Raw genomic sequence first — 12,411 nt, 5'->3', positions numbered from 1 at the left:
TTCTGTCTTGCATTTATATGTAGATATAAGTTCTAAAAAAACCTTTTTATTATAAATACGTAGTTGGGAGTGGAGAGAGTTTTAATATTGTAATGACATTCAGTCCTTTGAACTTCTTTCAAGTAATATGCCAAAAAATCACAGTGATCTATCATCAAATTATATTTAATGATTTACTGCCTAATTTTTTTTGAAAGCAAAGGATTGAAAAATGCTGACTCACATAGGTTCTGTTACCAGGCATCGAAGCAGTGAGTATCTCATTGTATGAGCAACACACCAAAAAGATCTGACCAGTAAGTGTCAGATGCCCAATAATTTGTATGCTGGTCTTTCACTTAAAGATACTTTATTTAAATCAATATAGTGAAAGAGGTTGAAAAAATAAGATTTTTAACAAACTTTAGCCTAAGATACCTAATAATAAAATGCTTTTATTCACATCCTCTTTTGTCAAAAAACCTTGAAGTTGTTGATTTAGTGCATTAAATTTATGGAAAAGCTTTGACATACAACTTTTTTTTTTAATATACTTGACACAATGTTACATTAGTTTCACATGTACAATATTGTGATTCAACAAGACTATACATTATGCTGTGCTCACGACAGGTGTAACTACCATTTGTCACCATACAATGCTTTTATAATACCGTTGACTATATTCCCTATGCTGTACCTACTCATTCCATAACGGAAAGCCCTAATCTCTCACTCCCCTTCACCCATTTTGTACATTCCCCCACCCCTTGACATATAACTTAATTGGCAAAGGCAGCTTTTATCATTCAAGCCCATCAGCCAAATCATTCTTACTTCCTAACTTTTGTTTTCCAACTCAAGTAAATGTGTTAATTCGCACTTATGAAAATCATACAAACCGTTGAGAAATAAATTATGGAACACATCTTATAAGGTAAATTTGTAAAAGCCATAAGTCAAAATTAAAATCATGTAACAAATATAAATAAAAATTTATTTTAATAGCACATTATTAAAACAACATGGTAATGCTGTTTCTCATTACTGGATTTGTAATAAACCAATGTAATGTGTAGTTAGAATAATAAATTATGAAGTGAGAAGTATGGTAGAAAGCATAATATTGCTTCAGTAAATGTGTATGCATATATGAATCAAACAACGTTATTGGACTTTTAGGAACAATTAAGAGTCATGTAAAAAATCAGAAATAAACCTATTAATTTATGTAAATCTTAGGATTGCTTCAATATTTAATGTAGGAGAAAAATATATTATGAAACCAACTTGCATGGCAGTATCCTGTAATATTTGCTGCTGTTAACAGGGGTAGAAGTTATAACATTTTATAAGCTAAAATAAAATGAAGATTAAATAATTGAATTAAATATTTCCTTATGTGATTTTTTTAAAAGTTTATTCCTTTACTGAAGGAAATTACTTAAAATTTTTGTCTGTGGGTTTTACATACTTCATCTTCAAATGTTTGATAGTCCTAGTAAACATTTCGGTTATATTCTTTTAAAAAAAGAAAAATTGACTGTTGAGTGGAACTTTTCTTTCGAAGTGATAACAGACTGTCAATGAGAATTGAGAATAGTTTTGGAAGAAACATTGGGTACAGTTAAATACATGAACAAGCTATGTTGGTATTTGAAGCTCTTTTTCCTAAGTAGGGCCTCCTTCTGAAGGAGGCATTGTTTGATGATAATCAGGAGATAAATGAGGCAGGGTCACTCTGACAAACCCATTCTGCAGCATATCTGAAATCTGAATATTCTGACACCAGCCAAAGTACCCTATTTCTAAAGCCACTTCTCTCTTAATCAACTATATGTAATGGGGAAAGACCAGTCCCATACAAGTTTACTGCGCTTTCATTAATTACTGAAGGGGACTTAGCAAGATCAGGGATTTGATTCATATACTGAAATAGCATTCAGGATGGATAGGTGCTATTCTGAAAGAATTTGTGGGAATGGAGAACTCTGCATGATCATTCAAGGACACTTCTCAAACATATGACCAGAAGTTCTAGGAAATTAAAGATTAGGAGGTTGATTCCACTAAAACTGGGTATTCATGTACTCTGTGGCATGTCTTCTGGTATACTAGTGTGAATACCACTGGTATTTAGTAGCAACCTTATTTAGCTAGCTCTTGGGGGTTCACGTGTCTGTCGGTCTAGTCAGACAAACTATACAGTATTTTAAATAGGGGAACTTTAATATAAAATGTTAAACTATAATAGGAGAGTAAGCACAAGATGTACAGAGAATTCTGAGGGACCCTAAGACTGAGAGCACGTACTCAAGGAAGGACAAACTTGGAAGAGGGGCCACCTCCCTAGGTTGGCATTTAGACTTTGTTGGAAAGGGTATGGTTGCAACCCATTAGCTTGCTCTGGGTTGCTAAGGCCAGAACTAGGCACTCAGGAAATAGCAACTTTGCAGGGTGCGGACAAGCTGAGGCAGGCAGGCATGCAAGGAGAGTGCGGGTGCTACTGTGGATGTAAGGCATGGAGCATGTTGTATTTCTTTCAGGAGGGCCACAGGAAACAGCCCTCAAGAAGTTGGGGTGTAGACTTATAGCCTGGAGGTCACATATGTGTCAGGAAGCATATGGCATGATCACCAGGCTAGGGTTGCCAGAGCACTGAAGGGACTGCATGCTCTGTCCACACAACTAGGGCTGAGCCCTCTCCAAATGCCCCCTCCTTGACATCCCAACAAACATGCACAATGACAGGGAAAAAAGTTTACCAGAACCAGGAAGAGAAACTCTTTTCCTCCTACAGTGTTCCCCAGTGCCCACTTTTGCCAAAGCTTTTAGCATCGTACTTAACTATAAAGAAGAAATGCTTAAGAGTCCAAGATTCCATTTTCACAAGAGTAGGTACTGAAGGGTACATTTTGAACTAAAAAACAATAATTTGATAACTGGTACATGACAGCATACCCTACAAATTTGAATAGAATTCACTTGACCAAGAGCTGTTCCTTATAAGGAGGGATTTGAATAAATGGAAAAGTTGTATTTAATGCAATCATATGGAAAAATAAAGAAGCAAGAATAGCCAGGAAAATTCAGAAAAGGAATGAAATAAGAGAGGTACTAATCCCAAGAGATATTACACTATATTGTAAAGTCTTAATAAATAAGAACAGTGTAGTGCCAGAGCATAAGCATACAGATTGGTAAATTAAAGTAGGAAGTCCAGGAATAGACACAAATACATAGGGAAATTTAGAATGTGACAAAGGTGTCCCCTCAAATCAATGGTAAAAAGAAAGACTAAAGTGCTGTTGGGGCAACTGAGTAGCCATTTTAAGAGTAATAAACTTGCGGGGGGAGGGGCACGGGGGCACCTGGCTGGCTGTCAGTAGAGTATGTGACTTTTGTTCTCAGGGTTGTAAGTTCAAGCCACATGTTGGGTGTAAAGATCACTTAAAAATAAAATTTGGCGGGGCGCCTAGGTGGCTCATTCGTTAAGCATCTTCCTTCAGTTCAGGTCATGATCCTGGGGTCCTGGGATCGAGTCCCCAGGTCAGGCTCCCTGCTCAGCAGGAAGCCTCCTTCTCCCTCTCCCACTCTCCCTGCTTGTGTTCCCTCTCTCGCTGTCTCTCTCTCTGTCAAATAAATAAATTTTTAAAAAATCTAAAAAAATAAAAATAAAAAAATAAAATTTGGGGGGCACCTGGCTGGCTCAGTTGGTTAAGCGACTGCCTTCGGCTCAGGTCATGATCCCAGGGTCGTGGAATCAAGCCCCGCATCAGGCTCCCTGCTCAGCGGGAAGCCTGCTTCTCCCTCTCCCACTCCCCCTGCTTATGTTCCCTTTCTTGCTGTCTCTCTCTCTCTCTCAATTAAATAAAGAAAGAAAAAGAAGAAGAATTCTATCTAATGATTGGAGGAGTGATAGACTATTACCGTGTATGACCCTAAAGAAGTAGTAAATGTAATCAACATTTTTCAGTGGCTATTAATATTACCAAAAAGTCAACAACAGGTACCACAAGGTACACCACCATCTAAAAATCTTCCTATCAAAACACCTAAATCTGGGGGCATCTGGATGGCTCAGTTGGTTAAGCGACTGCCTTCAGCTTAGGTCATGATCCTGGAGTCCCGGGATCGAGTCCCGCATCGGGCTCCCTGCTTGGTGGGGAGTCTGCTCCCTCTGACCCTCCCCTATCTCATGCTTTCTTTCTCTTTCTCTATCAAATAAATAATAAAATTCTTAAAAAAAAAAAAACCAAAACACCTAAATCTCATTATGCCTCTGTATCTCAATTGTCAATCTGTAGGAAATACCTGTAGTATTTCCCATATGTTTGGGTCAGAGGAATAGGTTAAATGATACTATGTGGGTGTAATCAAAATCTAGACTGTGGAAGCCACAGGTCAAATGACCTGGTTTCTTCACCAAATAAATTACAAAATTTAAAAAAAGGAGACAAAATAGAACATGAGTAACATATAAATTGAGATGGGTTTGATTGGGATTAAAAATTCCAGGGACCTGTGTTTGGGAGAAGGGTAAAAATATTGATGCACTTCAGTTTCCAAGTTAAATATACTTATTAAAATGCTTGCCAGCCAATAAAAGGGGAATGTATAATTTCTAAGCCAGAAAGGGGGGATAGAAAGTAAGGAGTCAGTCAAGGAGAAGAAAAACATTGGAAAGGTAGGATTAAAAGAAGCTGTAAAATATGATAATAGATATAAATACAGTTATATCATTGCCAGCAAGTATAGACAAAATTTCATAAAGCTGAAAATTGGCAGCCTAGAAATATGTGTTGTGCACATGAGACACATCTAAAACTCATTGCAGAAGGGCTGAAAGAAAAGAAGCCCATCGAGTTGGGAAGGCAGTCTTTTCTCTCAAGAGAGCGTGGAGAGGGGTGTCTGGGTGGCTCAGTTGGTTGAGAGTCTGCCTTCAGCTCAGGTCATGATCCCAGGGTCCTGCATCAGGCTCCCTGCTCAGTGGGGTTCTGTTCCTCCCCCTCCCCCTGCTCATGATCTCGCACTCTCCTCTCATAAATAAATAAAATCTTTAAGAGAGAACAGCATGAAGAACTTATTTTGGGGGCGCCTGGGTGGCTCAGTCGTTAGGCGTCTGCCTTCGGCTCAGGTCATGATCCCAGGGTCCTGGGATCGAGCCCTGCACTGGGCTCCCTGCTCGGCAGGAAGCCTGCTTCTCCCTCTCCTGCTCCCCCTCCTTGTGTTCCCTCTCTCACTGTGTCTCTCTCTGTCAAATAAATAAATAAAATCTTTAAAAAAAAAAAAACAACAAAACTTATTTTGTTCTCTTTTCAGGTTGAAAAAAAAGGAGTTTAGTTTAGAAGAAATCTATACCAATAAGAATTATAAGTCTCCTCCTGCAAATAGGTGGGTACATGAGTAGGACTTAATAGACTGGGAGGGCTTCTGAAATGATCGATGTAAATCTCCAATCCTTTCACTTCAGAAAGGGTTTTATGTTCAGTTATTGGAAATAACATGAATTGATATTTTTACTTCCCAGCTTTTGAACTGGGGTTGGTGGTAGGATGGGACAGGAACATGTGTTGAATGAGGTAGGTACAGAAAACGTCTTACTGTACTTGTGTTTTTAACAAATAGGCCAGCTCTCTTCTTCAGGACTAATAATCATCAGTCTTCAGATAGGATTACAAACCCAAATACAGAACGAATTTCATTGGCTACCTTCAAGTCTGAATTCAGTTTAAGTCAGGGAACATTTATTAAATTCCTGTTGTGTCCAGGTTGTAGCAGGAGAGTTCCAGGATTTTATCCTGTAAGGTGAACATTTGCTCTAAGTCATTTGTACAAGATTATTCATTGCAGCATTGCTAAATAATAGGAAAGGATTGGAAACAACTGAAAATATCCACTAATTGAGTTCTGATTAAATTATAATCCAGCCTTATAATGGAATGTACTATATAGCCATTGAAAAGAATGAATCAGGAGTGCCTGGGTGGCTCAGTCGGTTAAGCGTCTGCCTTCAGCTCAGGTCATGATCCCAGGGTCCTGGGATTGAGTCCCGTGTTGGGCTCCCTGTTCTGTGGGGAGTCTGCTTCTCCTTCACCCTCTGCCCCTACCCCCCACTCGTGCTCTCTCACACTCTCAGTCTCAAATAAATAAATAAAAATCTTTAAAAATTTAAAAAAAAAGAGAGAGAGAATGGGACACCTGGGTGGCTCAGTTGGTTAAGCATCTGCCTTTGGCTCGAGTCATGATCCCAGAGTCCTGGGATTGAGTCCTGAGTCGGGCTCCCTGCTTCACAGGGAGTCCGCTTCTCCCTCTGCCCCTCCTCCCACTCGTTCTCTCAATCCCTCTCTCTCTCTCAAATAATTAAATAAAATCTTTAGAAAAAAAAGAATGAGGGGCACCTGGGTGGCTCAGTCGTAAAGCATCTGCCTTCAGCTCAGGTCATGATCCCAGGGTGCTGGGATCGAGCCCCATATCGGGCTCCCTGCTCAGCGGGAAGCCTGCTTCTCCCTCTCCCACTCCCCCTGCTTGTGTTCCCTCTCTCGCTGTGTCTCTCTCTGTCAAATAAATAAGTAAAAATCTTTAAAAAGAAAAAAAAAGAATGAATCAGATACCCATGTACCAAATTAGAATAATCTTAAAAGTTATTGACAGGGGGCGCCTGGGTGGCTCAGTTGGTTAAGCGTCTGCCTTCGGCTCAGGTCATGATCCCAGGGTTTTGGGATCAAGCCTCGCATCCGGGTCCCTGCTCAACGGGGAACCTGCTTCTCCCTCTCCTGCTCCCCCTGCTTGTGCTCTCTCTCTCTCCGTCAAATAAATAAATAAAATGTTTTAAAAAAATAAGTACTGACAGGTCAGAGAGGCACAGTGCATAGGACAGTGTATGTAATTTGCTACCATTTGAGTAAGAGGAAAAAACCAAAGTGGAGGATATATGTCATGGGTCAGCAGACTACAGGCCAAATTCAGCCAGTGGCCTGTTTCCTTTCTTTTCTTTCCTTCTTTTTTTGTTACAGTCTGTCAGCAAAGAATGGTTTCTACATTTTTAAAGGGTTGTTTAAAAACAAAAAAGAATATGTAATAGAGTCCTCTGTGGCTCATTAATTTTAAAATGTTTACTCTCTGGTACTTTATGCAAAAGGGCTATCTCTGATAATATATGCTTATTTATGCATGTCTGTGCATTGAATGACTTTTGGAAGGATACACAAAAAATATGCTGCTGTTGCCAACAGGGGCTGGCCTTGTATTCTTTACCCTTTTGTCCAGTTGCAGTTTTTTTACTCTGTGTTCCCATATTACATATCCATAAAATTTTTTTTTTTCATACAAAAAAAGATAGATACTGGCCAGAGGAAACAGCTGAGTAAGTAGTCATTAGTCATTTAAGCCCCAGTTGACCAGAACGGTTGGTGGCCCAGGAGATGTGCCATGTGAGTCGGTGTGGTGTTGAGTCTTTTTTGTGCTCTGCCCTCAGGTGTTTGGAGACCATCTTTGAGGAACCCAAGGAACGAAATGGTACGCTAATCTCAATCAGCCAACAGAAGAGAAAACGAGTTCTAGAATTTCAGGATTTTACCGTCCCACGAAAGAGGAGAGCTCGTGGTAAGGTCAAGGTGGCAGGCAGCTTTACCAGGGCCCAGAAGGCAGCTCTGCAGAGTCGAGAGCTGGATGCTCTGTTGATAAAGAAACTAATGGAATTGGAGACCTTTTTTGCCAAGGAAGAGGAGGAGCAGGAGTGACCATCTGGTTGTTGAGAAGCAATTCGGTTTGGGGGTCTCGATTTTAGATTTTCCAGGCTCCTTGGAAGAGGTTGCCTAATTTTGCCCTACCGCCCAAACCACTCAGAATGCAGTCCATGGATTTTTACCTATTTTGAGGTGCAACCTTTTTAGGAAATGGTGAAGGAGGGTCCTCTGCTTCTACTGCTGAGTACTGAACCTCAGGAATGCTCCCTTTCTCCTGGAAATGGTCCTGAATGACATCTGGCCTCCTCCCCTCACTCGCCATCCTCAGGAGGAGGACACAGCACACGTTCAGTAACACTAGGATTCCAAGGACTCACAGCATTTGCACGTCTGTGTGAAAGTTCTGCGTTGTTTACGGTGGTGCTAGACCAAGATTATTTAGAGACGTGGCCTAGGGAGGGGGACCTGGCGTCCTGTCCTGTGTGGTCTCACCGGCTCATTTCGGTAGTTGAGGAAAGATGAGCTGTTGTGTTTCCTAACCTTTGAGTCCGTCTGCCCAGAACTGTGTGTGTGTGTGTGTGTGTGTGTGTGTGTGTGTGTGTGTGGCTTCTTCCCATGATTTTCTCCCCTCTGTGACTGTGGGTCACTAGTGCCAGAGGAGCCCGTCCAGGCCCCATTCGAAGTAAGTTGCACTTTTTAATGTTGTGGTGTTGATTATTTTCATTTGTTTTATTTCCTTTTTTTTTTTTTTTTGTATTATTGCTGCATGTTTGGAGCCTTTAAATGTGATTTTAAAACAATTTTTTTAAGACATCAAGGAGAAAGACAATACACGTCTTCAGAATATATGACAGGCATTTGACCCAGTATATCAGTGCATAGTATGGGACAATGGAGAGACATTTTCCCATCATGTGTTTCAAGCAGCCCCTTCCCCATGTCCACCTTCAGTGTAACCATTAGAGGGAGTCCTTTTTCATCTGGGTTCTCATTCTTGCTCACTAAGTTGATGTGTTTATTTTAATGATGGAAGTAAGAGCAGGTTTTCCTCCCAACCATTTAAAAAATAGGAACGTTGGGTGTGGTCTTAATGGGTTTTATCTGAAGTGGTAGCATATAACAAAGTTGGGTACAACAGCTCAGGCGGTGATAAAGTCCAGCCCAGAGTGTTCGCAGCTGTCAGAGCAACTTGCTCCAAAAGTGGGGAGTGAGGACGTGGTTCAGGCCCAGTGATGCATCCTTGCAGTGGGATCATGAAATTCCACCGCCAGCCCTCTCGGAGGACACCATCTTATTGGGGGGGCTCCTGTGTCAAATTGGAAATTTTCCTGGAAGTTTTGTGGAGTGCCAGAGTTAGTGGAGTTCCTTCATCCGGGCCCGCGGGAGTCTGTGGGCAGAAGGATGCTGTGTGGATCAACCAGGCCCAGAGGTGTCATTCCTTTTCCATTTAACTCCTGTGTGCCCTTGCCCTGCTTCCCCCGACCTCCTTCCCTTGTGTTTTATCTTTCTTTCTCTCTTGCTCTCAAAACAAAAGTTCAGAGAACTAACATTCCTTGGCTGGTAAGTGAGATGCTACACCCAGCCTCAGGACACTGGTCACCTCTTCCCATTCTCCTAAGAGCCACTGCTGGGAAGCATCCACCCATGGAGACTGTCAGAACTCCAGAGATATTTTCAAAGCCAGTCTGTTAGGGAAGAGCGAGTGGTGCCGTCCTGGAGTGTGTCTCCTAGGGTTCCTTTGTCTCCCCATTTGTGAGTGGGTGGGGAGATGGGGCGGGGGTGGGGGGTCTCTATGTGCCTTTCCTTTGCAGGTTGACAGTCTGTGCCGCACTGGAGCAGAAGAACTGACATGAGCAAGAAAAAAAATAAAAGTGCCACATCTGTCTTCTAGGCCCACTGCCTCAGACATAGCATTTAGTAAGTGAAATACATACCTGGTGACCCAAGGAGGCTTCTAAGGCCATGGCCAAATAGCATTAGAAGAGAGCCACACTTCCACACTGGCTCTGAATGATGTGAACTAGATTCCGTCGTTCTACATCCGCTTTGCCCAGACTGTATAGACACGACCTGTGTTTCACCTCAGTACCTCTCCCTTCCTGGGACAGGGTCCTTAGACACTAAATGCTTCTCTCTGTCTTTTTGCCTAAAGGAGTGGGATTAGTAATCCATTGCACCCTCCAACAGAGATTTTTAGGGAGTGTTGCTGGACAGCATGCAAACTCCCAGCAACTCAACAGAGCCCTGTTTGCCAGCTCCGTTGCCAGTGTAGATGAGTCAGCAGTGCGGCAGCCGTGTCATCCGGCAGACTGAGGTTGAGTGGGCACAGCTGTGGCATCACCACCATTACAGAGACACAATTTCAAGTTCGCCCTTTATAGGCATGGCACTTGGAAGAGCCAGGAGCAGTGATGTGGAATGTTGGAGGCATGGAGGAGGTGGAGGCCTGGGCTCTCTCCTTGTCCTGGCCATGTGGGAGAGAAGCAGCTCTGAGGCGGCCCTGACTATCCTTGAAATTCTTGGCCCGCCCCCTGACTAAGGGGCCTTCCCCTGCTCCCAAGTTAAGAAGGGGCCCCCATTGCAAACTTGAAATTGCTTGCCTGAAGTTGATACATCAAGTTCTAGCCGCACTCAGCCACACCTGTCTTAGCATCCATTGTCGTCATTGGCCTGGCCAGCTGCAACGCTCTGTGGCCCTCGGAGCCTGTGGAAGCTGCCCACTATGGGAGGTGTTAGTCGGCCGCTGGCACCCCACCTGCCCAGAGCTACTGGAGGTCTGCTGCTGGGGGCTGGTACAGTTTCTGAGTATGGGGACTTCCCACCCCAAGTGGTGGGAACTTACAATTAACTATAATTTACTCAGCTATAACTCAACTCCAGAGGGTTAGTGTTTTTAATATGGGAAAGAGAGGAGAAATCTCAGGTCCAATCAGGGTTCTGCCCATCAGCTTTTCACTGAAACTTCAAAATGTGGGTTGTTGTTTTTTCATCTTTCAATTTATAGCTATATTTGCCCCTCATCTGCTCCCCACCCACTTTCCCCTTCTCTTTTGGTCACCTTTCCAGCTTTATTTCTCCATTAGTTTAAATTTACCTCATCACCTATTCAAGCAAATTATGTCCACTTTTTCTTAGTGACCTTACTCTAAGAGCTACAGCTGAGGGAGGTACAGTGGAAAGACATGTAGCGTTTGCCTTACTTGGAGCCTGAAGAGCTTAGAAACTCATGCTGTGAATCCCAAAACTCAGCGCTCCTTCAAGAGCTGTGAAAATCATGACACTTTGTCACAGTTTTGCCTGAAAGGGTCTTTTGCGTGGGCACCAGAGCCAACCTGAGGTAAATTCCAGATCCTACGCTCTGGGCATGATCCCTCCCCCCAGGGCTCACTCCCTGCCCACCAGACCGAGAGCATGTAGGGGATGCGGGACCGGGGCAGCAGAGCCAAGGCTTTGGTGCAGCCTAATGGAACGCACAGCCAGCGCTCCGTCCCCAGGCTGGGATTCCATCTCATAATACCATGTACGGTAAGATCCACGGAAGACCAACTTTTAGTCAGTGATACTTTTCTCCCATCACCTGAGGGAGGAGTATGCAGTTGGTGCTTTCTTAAATTCCCTTGTTTTGTTTTTTTTGTTTGTTTCGGGAAGCTTTTCCCCTGGTATCATGGAAAGGACCTTTTAAACACCACGTTGTGGGTGGCTGTATCCAAAGTCTAAATAATTGGCCAGAGGTATGGAGTAGCCTTTCCTGGATTCATGCAAGGGAAGAGCTCCTTACCACAACTGCACTCATTAATGTAAACAGCTGGCTTCGGAGGAAGGCTTAGTTTTATGAAAATCAAAGTTTTATATTATCTAACCACAAATTGAGCAGCAAACGCTAATTTGATTATAAAGTGAGGGTCCCCACATAGCCCGCCATCTAGCACGGTATATACTCAGATTTGATGGCTTGTTCGTTGTGTGTCTTCATGAGCCCCTCCCTGGTGCTGAATTGGATCTGAATTCTTGGCGAGAGACCTCAGCATCTCCTTGGGCAGGTCTGGGCCAGTAAATAGCTGCCTGAAGTGTTTATATATTATCATGGTCAATAGTTCAGTGAAATTTGTACATTTTTGGTAACATTGGCATACAAGATGCCCCTGCATTTCCTTTTCTGTTTGGTAGTTTGTGACTCTAAAATTCCCACTGTTATGTGTGTTAATTTATGAAAATAAATTTTTTTTTTTGAAAACCTTTCAGATAACTCTCAAGGCTGTTATCCTTAAAAAAAAAAAAAAAACAGAGGGGCACCTGGGTGGCTCAGTTGGTTAAGTGTCCAGCTCTTGATTTTGGCTCAGGTCATGATCTCAGGGTTGTGAGATCGAGCCCCATGTGGGGCTCCGTGCTCAGCGTGGAGTATGGTTGAGATTCTCTTTCTCCCTCTGCCTCTCTCTTCGCCTTCTCTCTCAAAATAAAATATTTAAAAAAAAATTTTTTTTTAATTTCTGCACCCATCATGGGGCTTGAAATTCAAACCCCAAGATCAAGAGTCACATGCTCTACCAACTAAGCCAATCAGGCACCCCTGTTACTTTATTCTTATGGCTTGGTAATAAGTTAAAATTTTACCTATAATGTCATGAGGTGTCACCATTTTCTGAGGACTGTCCTGTGCTCAGAACATGTATAAGACTCCACCTTTGGGTGACCTTCTGAGCCTGCAGTGAACCTTTGAAACTTTATTCAGTGGGGGAACACCTGG

General features: G+C 42.6%; 1 protein-coding gene across 6 annotated transcripts in view; it reads left to right on the top strand.

Annotated features, from left to right (window-relative positions):
- Positions 1-11,905, top strand: part of PRR14L (proline rich 14 like) — a 56,147-nt gene extending 44,242 nt beyond the window's left edge. For 5 of the 6 annotated variants that reach the window (XM_035017444.1, XM_035017447.1, XM_035017442.1 and 2 more), the window contains 2 exons: positions 5,302-5,373; positions 7,457-7,732. In XM_035017444.1, coding sequence (XP_034873335.1) covers positions 5,302-5,373; positions 7,457-7,721 — 337 coding nt within the window. In that variant the 3' untranslated portion in view covers positions 7,722-7,732. Of the gene's footprint in view, positions 1-5,301; positions 5,374-7,456 lie in introns of all 6 variants that reach the window. The other variant, XM_035017441.1, reaches the window with a different exon arrangement.
- The last annotated feature ends 506 nt before the right edge of the window (positions 11,906-12,411 follow it).

The sequence above is a fragment of the Mirounga leonina genome, unplaced genomic scaffold (assembly GCF_011800145.1).
Source record: "Mirounga leonina isolate KUSES-001 unplaced genomic scaffold, KU_Mleo_1.0 Mir_171, whole genome shotgun sequence".
Taxonomy (NCBI): domain Eukaryota; kingdom Metazoa; phylum Chordata; class Mammalia; order Carnivora; family Phocidae; genus Mirounga; species Mirounga leonina.
This window is presented reverse-complemented; position numbering and strand designations above follow the sequence as displayed.